At 54.9% G+C, this 16,656-nt stretch overlaps 1 protein-coding gene across 1 annotated transcript; it reads left to right on the top strand.

Annotated features, from left to right (window-relative positions):
* Positions 1-2,966: 2,966 nt before the first annotated feature.
* MOGAT3 (monoacylglycerol O-acyltransferase 3) lies at positions 2,967-6,653 on the top strand. The gene is made up of 7 exons (XM_032327762.1): positions 2,967-3,144; positions 3,356-3,463; positions 3,552-3,622; positions 3,886-4,090; positions 4,407-4,581; positions 6,094-6,296; positions 6,391-6,653. Exons 1-7 carry the CDS (start codon positions 3,072-3,074, stop codon positions 6,543-6,545), a joined length of 990 nt encoding a protein of 329 aa, XP_032183653.1. The 5' UTR covers positions 2,967-3,071; the 3' UTR covers positions 6,546-6,653.
* Positions 6,654-16,656: the final 10,003 nt, after the last annotated feature.

The following is a 16,656-nucleotide window of genomic DNA, read 5'->3' as shown; positions in this document are numbered from 1 at the left end:
ATTTTATGCCAGGAGACAGTGGGACAGAGGCACCTCATGGGGTTTGTGTCATACCTGCCTTAAAAAGTGACATTTCCGGGGCGCCTGGGTGGCTCAGTGGGTTAAAGCCTCTGCCTTCGGCTCAGGTCATGATCCCGGGGTTCTGGGATCAAGCCCTGCATCAGGCTCTCTGCTCGACGGGGAGCCTGCTTCCTCCTCTCTCTCTGCCTGCCTCTCTGCCTACTTGTGATCTCTGTCTGTCCAATAAATAAATAAAATATTTAAAAAAAAAAAAGTGACATTTCCCCACCCGGAGAGGGAACCGAGACGGTGCCGGTTCCACAGCCCTGGCCAGTGTTGGGGAGGACCCTGGCCATGTGAGGACTGGTCCCCGCCCACATGGAGGGTGTACTCTTTTGGGCTGGCCCATCACTGGCCCTTCCCAAAAAGCCCTTCTTTCTGGAATGTCTCCCACAGAGTCCTTAGGGGCTGGACTGTGGCAACTAAAGGGGTGTCTAGATGCTCTCAGTCATGAGGGGAGCCCTGCCATTCATGGCACACACCACACTGATGACACCCCACTTTCCCAGACCTCTGCCAGCAGACTCCTCAAAGCCTGCCACCCCCCCACCCCCCCAACCCCCCCCACCCCCGCAGAGGCCCAAGGTCCTGTCCGCATACCCTGGCTCTCAGGCTCCTGGCCACACCCCTGGGCATTTCTGTTTGGTCCCACTGGTCACAACTCTGTGAGCTCAGTAGTGGTTAACCCTTTCTTGCCGGGGCTCACGAGGGTGCAAGGTTCAGGCCAGCAAGCAGGGGTGGACACAGGAGCTGAACCAGGGCCAAGGGTCAGGGCCAGTGTGTTGGACCACAAGGAGTGTACTTAAGAACCACCCCCCCCAAAAGAACTCATAGTGGCCCCTATGGGATGTCCCTCCACAGTATGCCGGCCCCCTCCAGCCACCTCCTCTGGGCTCCTTGACTGGTTGCTGTCCTTCAACAGGTCTTCTCCTTCTTGGGGCTCAGTGAGGCTTAGCACCTTGCACTCTGCTTCCCTATTACCAGGAGGGAAGCAGGACAGGGCTCTCCGGAGCCCAATGAAGGAATGGGAAGGAATTAGCCTGGGCAGGAGGGCCTGAAGCCATGGAACAGGGAAGCGGGGGCAGAGGCGGGTAACTGGGAACGAAATGCCTGGGTCCTGAGTAACCCCCACTCCATCCTCCAGCCCAAGTGTGCCCGGCCCTGTTGCCCCTTGCTCTTCTAAGCCGAGCCTGGATCCTAGAGACAGGGACACACCATGGGCAGGAGGCCACCCCTCTCCCTGGGGCCATAGCTGGGCCATCTGGAGACATTTCTGAGATTACTTCCCTGTGTCAGTGAGGCCATCCAAGAATGGTGTGCTGTGGGGGGAGGAGAGGAGACCGGGGGTCGTGGGGTGGGCTGGGGGAGGGGGGGAAGGCTTTGGAATAGGCTCTTCTCTGGTTACCACCTCTGCCCCCAAAGTCTAATCTGGCCAGAGTGGGGGCCCCAGCTGGTTAAAACCCCAGAACTGATCCCTCTCGCAACTTTCTCTTTGGCTTCCACTCCCAGGGGGCCCGGGTCCTTTACCAGGGCGTTCAGCAACATCCGCAGGGAGGCCACCGGCTTCTCCAGCCTCCCGCCACCCCCCACCCCCCAACCCCCGCCTCCCGCCACACCTCCTCATGCTGCCTCGTCGGTTCCGCCTCCCCCTCTTCCCCTGTAGTGATGAGAAGAGGGGAGATTCCCCCAGTCTCTGCTGTGTCACCCCCCCCCCCCACCTCTCTGGTCCCCTCTCTACCTCCACGGTGCCCTCCTCCCTCTTTTCTCAAAGTCCCAGGCATCCGGGCCCTTGTCCCCTTCCCCAGGTTTGGAGTCCTAGGACAGGGCCCGCGCAGCCTATCTGTTGTCCCAGCCTGGGGGCGGCCAGGTGACGGTCCTCGCCGTGGGAGGTGCCCTGGAAGCGCTGGAGGCAAAACCCGGCGAGCCGATTTGCGGATCCGGAATCAGAAGGGCTTTGTCGAATTGGCCCTGGAACACGGGTGAGGATGCCGCAGTGGCCCGGCGGGACGCTCGCGGGCTACCCTCGAGGGCAGGCCTGGTGCCTGTCCTCTCTTTCGGGGACGACGAGTTCTTCCAGCAGTTCCCGAACCCTCCGGGATCGTGGCTGCGGAGCGCGCAGGAGGCGCAGGGCGGTGAAGGTCCCTGGCTGCTGCCTACGCCTTGGCCACGCCGGCCTCGCCCCCTTTGGCAACCGCCCAGGGCCTGCTGGGCAGGAAGGGCACCGGCTGGGGATCCCAACCACCGCCCCTCGGGCGTCCCGTTCTGCCCGCCGGGGGTGAGGGGCCGATCCCGGTGCAGCGAAGCGCGCCGCCCAGCGGGGCACTGGTGGACGCGCTGCACGATCGACGTGGAGCGGCTCCCGCAGGGGCTCGAAGCGCACGAGGCGCGCTCCGGCATCGCCGCCCATCCGCACCCCCTCCTCACCTAGGCGCGCCGCCCGACCCTCGACCCTCGCGGTGCTCGCCTCGGCTGCGTGCCGGCAGGGAAATTAAACGTGGGAACAGAGCTGCGGTGTGTGCGTGTTTGTACGCGGCCGTGCCTCTGGGTGATCTTGACCGCTCCGCGGGTCCAGGGCGCGCAGCGGGGGCCTGCCCGGTCGCCCTGGAGATCCCACAGTCTCAGCCGGGTTTCTTGCCCGGGCCAGCGGCTGGGACCCGGTGGATGGGCTTTCCGACTCCTTCGGAGCCTCCTCCCCACATCAGTCCCGGAACCGCCTATGCATTCCCTGCAACCTCCCAGCTCCGCCCAGCGGCCACGGGCCAGCCCAAACCGACTAACACTGGCAGTTCAAAGATCATTCTGGAGGCATCTTGCGCTCCGAATCCAGGGATCCCCCTCTCCAGACACACGCAACAGACCCGCAGCACCGGGAGGCCCCGAGGGTTTGGTCCCTCCGGCAAGAAAGACTTCCTGCGGCACCCAAACCTTCCTCGTTTGTGCTCGGGGTCCTGGAGCCCCCGCTGGCAGAGGGCAGCGACTGCGACAGAAATCTCCACAGACCAGACCCCACCATGAAGTCCGTGCAGAAACAGTGGCTAGAAGTAGTGGGCGCCTACCAATACGTGCTCACTTTCCTCTTCATGGGTGAGAGGCTGGTGCCCTGGGGTCCCCAATGGGAGGAGGGACATCGGGGAGAAAGCCTGGGGCTTTCCTGGAGGACAAAGGAAGAAGGAGGCGGCCAGAGGTCAGGGCCATGGCTGGAGGCACATCTGCCATCTGTGAGGGGTAGGAGAGCAGGTGGCATGGAATGATTCTTCAAAAGCTAACGCACTCATCTTTCTCATCTTTCCCCCAGGCCCTTTCTTCTCTCTTCTCCTTCTCTTCCTCCTCTTCACGCCCTTCTGGTCGGTCTCTGTTCTGTACCTGGTGTGGCTCTTCCTGGACTGGGACACACCCAAGCAAGGTAAGCGCTGCAGGACCTGTGCCCAGGAAGCAGAGACAGTGGCAGGGGGCCGTCCAGGGATTCCTGCCACGCATCTCTCTGCCCCAAGGTGGAAGGCGCTTTGAGTGGATAAGGAACTCGGCCATGTGGAGACACGTCAGGAATTATTATCCTGTCAAGGTACCGGGTCATCCACTCTCTTCCTCCTCCCTCTCCCAATCCCCCACACTTACTCACCCCTGCCTGTGCACCCTGGGCTCCCTAACCTCAGACGGGGTGGGCGGTGCAGAGTGGCGGTGCACAGTAGGCTCTCTGTGCTGCCCACCCCATTCGAGGACCTTGGACTCTGAAGTCGGGCAGGGCGGAGGGCAGCTCTTTTCAGCCGGTGTCCCTCCTCCCTACCTGTTTCCCTGCATCCCCTCACCATCACCCCCGCCCCGAAGCTGGTGAAAACCGCAGAGTTGCCCCCCGACCGCAACTATGTGCTGAGTGTCCACCCACACGGGATCATGTGCGTGGGAGCCTTCTGCAATTTCTCCACCGACGTCACCGGCTTCTCCAAGAAGTTCCCCGGGATTCAGGCCTCAATGACAGGGCTGGACGTCCTCTTCCACCTTCCCGTCTATCGTGAATACCTCATGTCCTACGGTGAGCCTGGAGCTGAGCAGGAGGAGGCAGCCATTCCCTCCCAACCCCCACCCCCGCCCCCACCCCCGACTGCCTCCCAAGCACCCAGTGCAGGGACCCTGCCTGAATATTGGCCTGCTTCACAGCGGGCATCAGTGAAGAGCTCCAGAGCAAATGACCCTCATCCTTGCAAGGAAAGGCACTCTAGGTCACACTGACATGGGCACGGGGATGGCAGGTTTGGAGGGAATGGGGTGTGGGGCTCACTAAAGGGCAGCTGAGGGCCAGGCAGCCTGGGAGGGGGTGGTGACGGCCCCCCACCTCCTCTCCTGTGCAGGACTGCGTCCTGTGAGCCGGCAGAGCCTGGACTTTATCCTGTCACAGCCCCAGCGTGGGCAGGCTGTCATCATTATGGTTGGGGGTGCCCAGGAGTCCCTGTATGCCATCCCGGGGAAGCACTGCCTCATTCTCCGCAATCGCAAAGGTTTTGTGCGCCTGGCACTGAGGCACGGGTGAGTGGGGTACAGGCGCCCAGCCGGGGCTGCTGCTGGAGGTCAGAACTTGACATTGTGTCTGGGGGTCCACACTCTTTTGTCCCCACCCATCCTGGTCCCTGTAGTTGGGCCTCTGTGTCCCCAGAGCCCACTCTGTGCCCTCTGGCACGCATCAACTCTTGGGCACTTTCTCTGTGCCAAGCACCATGCCCACTTCTGCCAGGCTTCTGTCCTCTCCGAAGGAGGCAGGAGCAGGGGGAGTGTGGGGGGGCTTGGTTGGTTGCGTGACTGCCTTTGGCTCAGGTCGTGGTCCTGGAGTGCTGGGATCGAGTCCTGCATTGGGCTCCCTGCTTGGCGGAGGGGGGAGGGGGGTCTGCTTCTCCCTCTGACCCTCCGCCTCCTGGGCTCGCTGGCTCTCATTCTCTCTCTCTCAAATAAATAAATAAAATCTAAAAGAGAGAGAGAGAGAGGCAGGATCATAGCATAAGTAGTAGGGCCTTGTGCTCCAAAATCCTGAGTTCAAAGCCCTTTCTGACACTGCCTCAAAGGCAAGACCCTGGAAATGTATCTCTGCTCGTGGGATAGGACTAACACTACTGTGCTAGGAGTTGTAGGAGTTGCTGTAGTGGCAAAGGCTCAAGGACAAAATGTATACAGTTGACCCTTAAACAACATGGGTTTGAACAGCACCAGTCCCTTATACATGGATTTTTTTTTTTTTACAATATAGTACTGTAAATGTATTTTCTCTTCCTGATGCTTTTCATTTTTTAGAGATTTGATTCATTTATTTGAGAGAGAGAGAGAGAGGCATGAGGGAGGGGCAGAGACCCTCAAACAGATACCACCCTGACTGCAGAATCCAACTTGGGTTTCAGTTCCAACACCCCGAGATCATGACCTAAGCCAAAACCGAGAGTTAGCCGCTCAGCCAACTGAGCCCCCGCCCCGGCACTCCCTGATGATTTTTTTAAGATTGTATTTATTTGAAGGCGGGGCGGGGGGTGGGTAAGAGCATGAGCTGGGGGAGGGGCAGAGGGAGAGAGAATCTTAAGCAGACTCCCTGCCGAGTGCAGAGCTGGACCTGGGATTCGATCTCAGGACCCTAGAATCATGACCTGAGCCCAATGCAGACGCCTCACTGACTGAGCCACCCAGAGGCCCCCCAGCTTACTTTATTATAAGAATACGGTATATAGTACATACACAAATTATGTCTTAATTGACTATTTATGTTATTGGACATGCTATTGGGGTTAAGTTTGGGGGGAGTATTAAGTTACATGGGGATTTGGGGGGTGGGGGTCAGTGCCCCTTACCCCATGTTGTTCAAGGGTCAACATAGGAAGGCCCAGTACACACTCATTTCTCAAGAACCATGAGTCCCTTCTCTGCAGATCTTGGTCATCTGCTTGAAATGGCCTTGGCCATTGGCATCCAGAGGTGTGGAGAGGGACTTGTGATTCCCTCCAAAAGCCGCGGGCCTGACCCCCCTCCTCTCTCTCTCTCTCTCTCTCTGTCCCTTCCCAGGGCCTCCCTGGTACCTGTGTACTCCTTTGGGGAGAATGACATCTTCAAATTTAAGGCCTTCGCCACAGACTCCTGGCAGTATCTGTGTCAGGTCACCTTTAAGAGGATCATGAGCTTTTCTCCTTGCATCTTCTGGGGCCGGGGACTCTTCTCGGCCAAGTCCTGGGGCCTGCTCCCCTTCGCCAGGCCCATCACCACTGTGGGTGAGTACCCCTCTCCCGGCAAGAAAACTGCTGTCCGCTGTGCGGCCAGCAGGACCTCCCCCACCCCCGACCTCTGTCTCCCCTCTCCCTGCAGTGGGCCGCCCCATCCCAGTGCCCCAGCGCCTGGACCCCACCGAGGACGAAGTGGACCATTATCACATGCTTTTTATGGAGGCTCTGGAGCAACTCTTTGAGGACCACAAGGAAAGCTGCGGGGTCCCCGCTTCTACTCACCTCACCTTCATCTAGCATTTGCTGCCCCCCTCCCCTCCCCCCCAGCCCTGAGCCCCTCAGCCCAGGGCACTGAGAGCTATACCTACTGGTCTCTGTACTGCTCCAATAAAAGCTCCTCCTCTCCCACCATGATGTTGTAGAATCGGATGCCTACAGAGCTCGCCCTCCAGCTCTGGGGGTTTGAGCAGGTCCGGGAATGAACCGATCCTCCAGGACTGTGGGGATCGGAACCCTGAATTCTCCTCCCAACAAGCCTTAATCCGGCTGCACCATCTCTTTCCTTTGCGGAGCCCTTTCTCCCTCTGGGAATGAAGGCCTCTGCTTCCCCGAGAGCTGGAGGGCCTCAGGACTGAGTTGCGGAGGGCGGCTCTAGGGAGGAGTCGGCTTTGCGGGGTGAGCTGGAGAAGACAGGACGGATGGTGAAACAGCCAGCCCGAGCGAAAGCTGAGTTTCGTGAAGGGTTCCTGGCCGTATGGGGAACGCCATGATCTCTGATGGGAGAACTGAGGATGCTGGTCCGTACTACACCCCTGTCTGTCCGTTATGTTTCCCTGTGGCCGGGCAGTGAAGGAAACAGGGACCTGTTTGACCAGCATCACATCCACATGAGCCCATCCGCTCAGAAAGCACAGGACCACGTCACGTCCACATGAGCCCATCCGCTCAGAAAGCACAGGACTCTTGTGATGATCGAAGAATTAAAATATAAGGGCTCAGAACGGAAATTGGCAAACTACCATCACCCTTATCACAGACACGTTGTCAGTCCCAGGAGAGGGTAAGACCGCCCCGTCTAAGGGTCCTCGCGTGGTCACAGTGTTCCCTGACTGCATCTGTCCCCTTTGCTGCCTGGCTCTGCGTCTGTATCCCAGACTTCAGAAGAACTTGCTGGAATGTAATCGGAATGCACCTACACTAGTCTCCCACTGTCCTATAAAATACATTCAGTGGAAGAATTTTTTTCTTGTTCCTGGAGGAAAATCTGAGCGGCCCTGTGGCTTATCTGGGTCATTCTCGGGGGGGGGGGGGGGGGTAAGTTCTTCATTCACCTTTAGTTGGTACACAGACCTATAGCTTGAGAAGTAATCGACCCTTGGATCTCCGTCCGAGGGTGGGACTCCTCCATCTCCAACAAGGGCAGCAAGCAGGCTGCCTTCCTAAACAGCAGGGGCAGCTAGGGACGGTGGACATGGGGCGGGGTTGCCCTTTTTCCTCCTCCTCTCCCCCTCCCTTGCTAGACACTGTTACTGACCCCTTGGGATGGAGGGTAGAGGCACAGGAGGGGAAGGAGGATCCCCGACATTTTTTTTTAAAGATTTTATTTATTTATTTGACAGAGAGAAATCACAAGTAGATGGAGAGGCAGGCAGAGAGAGAGGAGGAAGCAGGCTCCCTGCTGAGCAGAGAGCCCGATGCGGGACTCGATCCCAGGACCCTGAGACCATGACCTGAGTCGAAGGCAGTGGCTTAACCCACTGAGCCACCCAGGCGCCCCGATCCCCGACGTTTTTGACAACACTGTCCTAAGATAGCTTCGTGTTCTCTGGGCCTCCAGACCTTCCAAGCTGATTCCTTGTCCTCAGGGGGGCTCTCCTGGATTTTCTGGAGTATTCCCTTTTAGCTTTCTCTGCCTCTTCGTCTGTCCTTGGTTTTCTGCTCATGCACTTGACACAGGATTTCTCCTTAGGAATCCCACTGCTCTTCTAGGCTGAGAGGTTGAGAGAGGGATGGAAACTAAACAGTTGGAGGCTGGAACACGCTTAGCCTGGAGACCACCAGAATACAGGTTCAATGCAGCCACTTGTCCTTCCTGGATGGGAACATGCAGTCAGCTACCGTCTGGCTGTTGGACTCCTCTGGTGGACATACTCCGCGAACGCTGGGGTAGGCGGCACTCTTTGAGTTTTGCAGCCTTTGTCACTGATCTTGTGGAGGGAAGCCTGGTCCTCCGGGAAGGGGGGGGTGTAGGGCTTACAGAGCTCTGAAGTCCTTCCCTCACACCTCTCTCCTTGGTGTCCAAGTTCTGATCCTTGTCACGGATTGAGGACTCAAGGGTCACTTCTCGATCACTGGCTTAGAAAATGTGGTCTTGCTTGTTGCGTGGGGTTTAAGGATCGCATCACGTGTTTTTCTCTGGATTCTTCCCCTGAGGGACAAAGGCACCATCTTCTAGTGAGAACTGGCCACCAACGGCGGGGGGTATGGGGATTAGATCGCTGTGGGCCTTCCTCCAAAAAGCTCCCTGCCCTTCTCCTCTGTGAGTGGTAGATGCCTGTCTCTGGGGAGGGGAGTTTGGGCTGGGTGGTTGGTGAGGAATGGGAGTTTGGGGGACTGGAGGAAAGGAAGGCAGGGACTTCACTCCCCATCACTCATTCCTCCTATCTGAAATCCAAGACCAGTAAGTCAGGAGAGGGGAGGGGTTAGCCTGAGGCTGGAGAGAAACAGGCGCCAGCAAGCAGTTAGGACTGAGTTGGCCCTAGAGGCAGACATGTGGTCAGGAGAAACAAAGTCTTCCCAGGACTCATAAATCTAATTGGGCAAGCTTCTCAGGGAAGTAGTCATGTCTCATCTTGGTGGAGAGAGGGACAGCTGAGAGGGAACATTATCCTTCATGTGGAAACATCGGGGTGGGTTAGACACAAACCAGAAAGGTACAGGAAGGTCAAGATCAGGCTTCCGTCTCTGGGAGAGAGCCTCGGCACCTGTACCCATAGGTGTGTGTTGGGGATGAGGTTCAGCAAACAGAATGTGTCCTCAGTGCCGAGAGCTGTGGCAAGACTTGCAGGGCAGGGGCCCCGCCTGGGTGGCTCAGTGGGTTGGGCCTCTGCCTTCGGCTCAGGTCATGGTCTCAGGGTCCTGGGATCGAGCCCCACATCAGGCTCCCCGCTCAGCAGGAAGCCTGCTTCTCCCTCACCCACGCCCCTGCTTGTGTTCCCTCTCTCACTGTGTCACTCTCTGTCAAATAAACAAATAAAAATCTTCAAGGGAAAAAAGGAGAGAAAAGAAAATGACACCCCTGGACAATGACAAGTGTCCCTGGCTGGACTGAGACTCCAGGTGAGACAATCAAAGGGCCTTGTGCGACGTCAGTCCCCTGCTTCCCAGAGGCTGCTGTCACATGGGCTCTAACCTGGACCTAAATCTCCCCAGTGCAACTGTCACCTTGGCCAACGGGCTTAGTTCAGCTGAGGCCGCTCAGGCCCAGACCATGATCAAAGCCGGAGGCCCTGACAGGAATCAAGATTCTAGAGAGATTATGCTTGAGCTTCAGAGCACAAGGCCTGTCCCTTCCTGTTCTGGCCTGCACGTCCTGGGTCCTCACAGAGAAAGATGCCACACTGCTGGCAGGGTGACAATAGTCACTGACTGGAAACAGAAATAGCACAGAGTTGGAAGGCAGGTAGTTCAAGGGAACGCTTGAGCCTGAACTTGAATTTGAGGACCCAAAGTGGTCCAAGGGCCATCTCTGAACCACAGGGGTCCAGCTCTAGCAGTCACTGGTCATGACCTTGGTCAAAGCACGCAAGCCTCAGCTTCCCCTGGTAACACAGGACTACCTACTTCCAAGTTGTGAGGTTTTAAAACTCCTAATTGAAATACAATACAGACAAGCGCACAAATCACAAGGGTATGGCTCAGATTCTCATCAACTGAACATACACAGGGTTTCTCTGCGACAGGCGTGAGATTCCATCCAAGTTCACAGGACAGCCGCACCGATGTCTCTGTGCTGAGGTTGAGGCAAACAGTCCACCCACTGGTGACCCAGCCTTTTTTCTTCACCCTTGGCTTTCTCTCGTTCAGGTGGGTGCCTCCTCAGCCACAGTGGAGCTGGGAGGAAACATCCGGAAGCCTTTGCGGAGAAAGAAGGGGGAGGTGGCACTGAGAAGGGCCGAGGCGGGGAGAAGCCTTCACGGTGTGGCAGAGTCCACCCAGCAGCCCGGGGGAGGTCCGGGCATGACCACGGCTGGTCTGGAAGCTCCAGTCCCAGACAGGGAGAATCTTGCTAGGGTCTGACCCGAGCCCCACGGCTAGTCCTATCTCCATTCCCCTGTCACCAAGGCCAACCCCAGTATGCTTTGGGGATCTGGCAGTCACCTCCCATAGATGAGCTCTCCTCCTGAGCTCCAGCCCTTATGGTCCTCTCCACCTGCTTGTGGAAAGGGCAAGCTCTGTAGGGGCAGAACATGGCATCTGTGTACCCGGGGATCCCTAGGTCCTGAGCCGCCTGCCATCCCCAGGGTTCCTGGGGCCGATGCTGGACATGCCAGAATGGTCCTCACCTCCTGCTTCTCCCCACACCTTCCAGAACCCCACTCAAGACCCCTGGCCTCTTCAGTTTTCCTGCTAAACGGTTTTCAGCTTCTCCTCTCGCTCCCCACCCCCATCCCTCCGCGGACAGCCTCTGGGACGGCTCCTCTGCGATCAGAGACGTCTTGCTCCTCCTCTCCCATCCAACCCCTTCTCCCGCTGTCCAGATGCTCTTTGTAACGCACTGCTTTCTGCGTGTAAGTCTCCCTAGTGGATCCTCACTGTCACGGGGTCCTTGTTCGAAGGTGTGAAATCCTCAGCACCACATTCGAGGAAGCCTCCAAACAGCCCAGCCCATCTTCCCAGCCTGTCTCTGACTCGGCTCTCCTTCCTGAGCCGAGAGCGGATGGAACCCCTACCAACGAGTCCCAGTTCAGCTCCCGGGGCTCAACCCTCACTATGAGCGGACCTTGGCAGGCTCACGCACCGCCTCTAAGCCTCCTATCTATACCACAGGGTTCCTCATGAGCTCCAAATGAGGTATGCACAGAAATGGGACCCGGCAGGGCGCTCAGCAGACCTTAGTTACTGGCACTCTTATCTCGCCCACGTCTTTACGGAAAATCTTTTCCTAGCCACAGCCACATCCCAAGCCTCACACCATAGGATCCCATCACGTATGCCATCGCATTAGGCAGACTGGTCTTCTGTTACCCAAACATACGACTCATCCATGATCTTTTATCTCCTATTATTAAATGCGGCTGTTAAGGGCAGGAAGTGCGTCTTGGGTGTTTTTGCATTTTGACTGCGTTCTGTGATGGCCATGCACCAGGCACGAGCGAAGGAAGCATGTCCAAGAGACCTGTGCAGAGGGAACCAGCTGCATCATTTGTAGATTGTGCCCAGGAAGCCCGGCTGGGGGCAGGAGTGCATGGGGGTTCCCTTCACAGAGCCAGAAGTTGGGGGGGGGGTGTTGCACCCATCGTGGGAAGGGAGGGAGCGCCACTAGTTTCCTTAACAAGGGGCCCCACACTTGGTGATTTAAAACAACCAAATGGATTGTCTCACAAATCTCCCTCTCCTTCTAGATGCCCACTTCTAGATTCAATTAGGGCCCACTCTTATTCCGTATGACCTCATCTTAATGTGATTACGTCTGCAAAGAACCCATCTTCCAATAAGGTCTCTTTTGCAGGCACTAAGGGTAAGGACATCAATGTGTCTTTTTGAGTTGGGGGGGTGGTGCACATTCAGCTCTCGACAGGTACCCTTTTTTTTTAAATTTTTAAAAGATTTTATTTATTTATTTGAGAGAGAGAGATCACAAGTAGGCAGAGAGGCAGGCAGAGAGAGAGAAGGAATCATTCTCCCTGCTGAGCAGAGAGCCTGATGCGGGGCTGGATCCCAGGATCCTGAGATCATGACCTGAGCCGAAGGCAGAGGCTTAACCCCACTGAGCACACAGGTGCCCCAACAGGTGTCCTTTAAAAATTCGCACAAAAATCTTCTCTGCTTATGCCTGGGGGCTGCACCCACCCAGAGATGGTCTTTTGTGCAAATTATGTTAGGTAGTGGCGAGCATTCGCCACGGGATCTTTTCTTGGAGGACTGTGCGTGACAGGTGCCCAGAGAGAAGAACATGGGTCACTAGACCATCCTGAAGGGCCTAATGTATTTTTAAGAGGCCTGTGGCCCACAGGACAAAACCGTTAATGAGTTTCCTCATGCCATTCCTCCTCCTGTGTAGCTGAATGAAAAGCCCCAACATTGTGATTTCTCGTCCTGATCTGGAAGAGTCTAACTTCTAAACATATGAACTGAGGAAACTTAAAAGCTCAACTTGATGCCTCCTCTGGCTTTTTTCTTCCCCGTCATTCCCCCATGTGGGCACCAGAGGGCGGTCTCTACTCACAAGGCAAAGATGTCACTCCTGCTTAAACCCCCTCCCCACCCCACTCCCCGCGGGCCAGCCCCTGCCTACAAGACCGGTACAACCCAGAACTGCCAGTTCTTGCAAAGGGTGCTGTTGCTCTGGGCTTTGCTCAGGCTGCCTCCTCCTCCTGGCGGGACCTTGTCCTTCTTCAACCACTGGAGGGGATTTTTTTTTTTTTTAAAGATTTTACTTATTTATTTGATAGACAGAGATCACAAGTAGTCAGAAAGGCAGGTGGGGGGTGGGGAGCAGGCTCCCCGCTGAGCAGAGAGCCCCATGCAGGGCTCGATCCTCATCAGGACCCTGAGATCATGACCTGAGCCGAAGGCAGAGGCTCAACCCACTGAGTCACCCAGGCGCCCCAGCCTGTTATTTTTTAGGGGCGCCTGGGTGACTCAGTCTGTTAAGCGACTGCCGTCGGCTAAGGTCATGATCCCAAGGTCCTGGCATGGTGGCATCGAGTTCCACATCTGGCTCCCTGCTCAGCAGGGAGCCTGCTTCTCCCTCTCCCACTCCCCCTGCTTGTGTTCCCGCTCTCATGGTTTCTCTCCGTTGCATACTAAATAAATAAAAATCATGAAAAAAAATTTTTTTTTATTTTTTTTTTTAAAGATTTTATTTATTTATTTGACAGAGAGAGAGATCACAAGTAGGCGGAGAGTCAGGCAGAGAGAGAGAGAGAGAGAAGCAGGCTCTCGCTGAGCAAAGAGCCCGATGCGGGGCTCGATCCCAGGACACTGAGATCATGACCTGAGCCGAAGGCAGCGGCTTAATCCACTGAGCCACCCAGGCGCCCCCAAAATCATGAAAATTTAAAAAAATTAAAAACTTGTTATTTTGAAGACCAACAAATGAAAAGAACAATTTAAAGCATTTAAATGACTCATGACCTCAGCCTAAATCAAGAGTCGGTCACTTAATGGACTAAGCCACCCAAGGTGTCCCCCACATTTATTTCTCATGGGTCTGGAGGCTACAAGTCCATGATCAAGGTTCTGGCAGATTCCGTTTCTGGTGAAAGCTCTCTTCCTGGCCTGTGGAGTCACTTTCTTTCTGTCTCCTCACAAGGTCTTTTTTCTGCAAATGCGAGGGTAGAGAGGGGGCTCCTGGTCTCTGCCTCTTATAATCCTATGGATTCTAGCCCCACTCTTATGATCTCATTTAGCTTTTATTCCCTGTGTAAAGGCCCCTGTCTCCAAATACAGTCACACTGGAGGTTAGGGTTTCAATATATGAATTGGGGAGGGAGACACAATTCTCTCTCTCCCTATGATAAAGATCTACTGAAATACCAGAAACGATATGATGTCTGAAATTTTTTTCAAAATGTCAGGGTGCTTGCAGTGTCCAATGATAGTGGTTATGAGCTGATAATTGTTGAAGCTGACGGTAGGCCGGTGAGGCTTCGTTATACTGTTCTATTTTCTGCGTGTGTTAGATAGTCTCCAGAGTAAAAGTGATGGGTTTTTTTCTGACAGCTAGCTAATGATTGTGCTCTTTGAGAACAGAAATGGAGTCAATCAGACCCATCGAAGATGATGTTAATGTTTGTGAATAAATGACAGACATTACAGACAATGTTGGTTCATATAGACCTGGAGAGAGGGACCTGCTGATGGATGGGGAGAGAAGATGTGGAATTTCAAGGACTTCTAGGCACAAGCCGTTATCCTGAGCTTTTAGAAACGTAGTGTGAGGGGCGCCTGGGTGGCTCAGTGGGTTGAGCTTCTGCCTTCGGCTCAGGTCATGATCCCATGATCCCATGATCTCGATCTCTCTTTCAAATAAATAAATAAGGGGCGCCTGGGTGGCTCAGTGGGTTAGGCCGCTGCCTTCGGCTCAGGTCATGATCTCAAGGTCCTGGGATCGAGTCCCATGTCGGGCTCTCTGCTCAGCGGGGAGCCTGCTTCCTCCTCTCTCTCTCTGCCTGCCTCTCTGCCTACTTGTGATCTCTCTGTCAAATAAATAAATAAAATCTTAAAAAAAAATCTTTTAAAAAAGAAAAGAAAAAGAAAGAAAAAAAGAAATGCAGTGTGAGGCTGGGTTGTGCATTGACTTGGGGTTAGGATACCGGGAGTCTGGTTTTACCTCTACCCAGTGGATGACTTTCGATAAAAACGATCAAAGGTGGTCTCAACTTCCCCTACTCTAGATCTAGGTTGAAGTCATTCCTTCTTTCATAATATGCTTATTAAGCATTTACTATGTGCCAAGAGCTGAACAAAGCACCAGAGGTATAAAGATAGCTTTAACATCAGGGGGCCTGGGTGGTTCAGTCAGTTAGGCGTCTGCCTTCTGCTTGAGTCATGATCTCAGGGTTCTGGGATTGAGCCCCACGTCTGGCTCCCTGCTCGACAGGGAGTCTGCTCCTCCCTCTCCCTCTGCCCCGCTCCTTCTCTCTCCCCCCACCAATAAATAAATAAAATCTTTTTTAAAAGATTTTATTTATTTATTTGACACACAGAGAGAGAGAGAGATCACAAGTAAGCAGCGAGGCAGGTCGGGGGGTGGGGGAAGCAGACTCCCTGCTGAGCAGAGAGCCGGATTCGGGCTTGATCCCAGGACTCGGAGACCCTGACCTGAGCCGAAGGCAGAGGCTTTAACCCACTGAGCCACCCAGGTACCCCAAATAAATAAAATCTTAAAACAACAACAACAACAACAACAAAAAGATAGTTGTAACATCAACCCTGTTCTAAAAAAAGAGTTCACTGTCAAGCTCAGTGGCTTCCCAGCTTTCTATCCCCTGATTCATGAAGTTCCTAGAGTCTGAGAGTCCCAAAGGAAGAATGAATAAGGCAGGCCTCTGCTTCCGTCTGCATTTCAGTGTACAAGCTGCAATGCACCGCAGGGGAGAATTGTTGTTCTAGTTGGCTAGATCGTAATACCTACTTTTAATCGAACCTCTATGCTCTGCCAAGCACTTTTCTTACATTATCTTACTTAATCCTTACTGGAAGGTGGGAGCTATGCCCTCTTTACAGATGAAGAAGCCGTGAGTCACCAGTATGTGGGATCTGTGATACCTTGCCTTCTGAGGTGATCTGGAAAGTTCCTTCCAATGCCATAATTCTGAGGAAGACTTTTAGGTATTCACTGGCTCTGTGACTCTGAGGCAATTACTTAACCCTTTGATCTTTGGCCTCCTGCCTTATCTGCAGATCAGCTGGTCCTTTGCCTAATCGACAAAAAGCACATGCGGTGCCCATAAGATGCTCAGTAAAGCATCTTTTATATTTCTCTGCGATCAGCCAAGTGCCGATAGATTTGACTCATAGAATGGGGACTTTCCCAGGAAGAAGGGTCACTGGATCAGGGAGAGGCCAGGGGTCTCAGCCTTGGTCTTCCAAATAAAAGGCCCAAAGAAACAAGCCCGGCATAAGAGTCAAAGCCAGTATGGGTCCCCAGGGTCCGAGACAGCATTTACAAAATTCAGGGCAGCTAAGGGAAACCTCCAGCATTAACTGCACTGACATCTGCTTCGTGTGCTGCCGTTTGCAAAAGCATTTTCACCAAGTACCTCTGCCCTCTGAGGGGGTCAGTGGTCGGTGGGGGTCTCCGTTTGCAGCCGGAGGCCTTCATAGTGTCCCTTGCCAGCTGCGGGATCTAGCCCACGAGGCGGGACTTCTCAGAACCCACTTTCTTCCTTTGTGGAAGTGACTAAACAAGCCTCACCCATCCTACAGTGTTATGAGAATCAAACCGAAGTGCTGTGCAAACATTCTGGGTGGTTCTGCGGCTCACCACCAGGAAGGGGTGCGGGGGTGAAGTGGGGGGGAGAGGCGGGGTGACCTGGTACCCAGACCTGTGAAGCCAGGACTCTCACGCCTCTGTCGCAAAGCAAATCATGCTTCCACCCCCACGGGTCTTAACCCTGGCGGATTTTAAAGTCCAGAGGCACAAGGTGATGCACCCCCACCTCCCTCCAGCCCACCCCCT

The sequence above is a fragment of the Mustela erminea genome, chromosome 20 (genome assembly GCF_009829155.1).
Source record: "Mustela erminea isolate mMusErm1 chromosome 20, mMusErm1.Pri, whole genome shotgun sequence".
Classification (NCBI taxonomy): domain Eukaryota; kingdom Metazoa; phylum Chordata; class Mammalia; order Carnivora; family Mustelidae; genus Mustela; species Mustela erminea.
This window is presented reverse-complemented; position numbering and strand designations above follow the sequence as displayed.

Bases quoted from the DNA above. Each gene is read 5' to 3' on its own strand.
- MOGAT3 (XM_032327762.1), top strand. From the start codon at position 3,072: ATGAAGTCCGTGCAGAAACAGTGGCTAGAAGTAGTGGGCGCCTACCAA. The intron at 4,091-4,406 runs GTGAGCCTGGAG...TCTCCTGTGCAG, and splicing joins TGAATACCTCATGTCCTACG to GACTGCGTCCTGTGAGCCGG. The intron at 6,297-6,390 runs GTGAGTACCCCT...CTCTCCCTGCAG, and splicing joins CAGGCCCATCACCACTGTGG to TGGGCCGCCCCATCCCAGTG.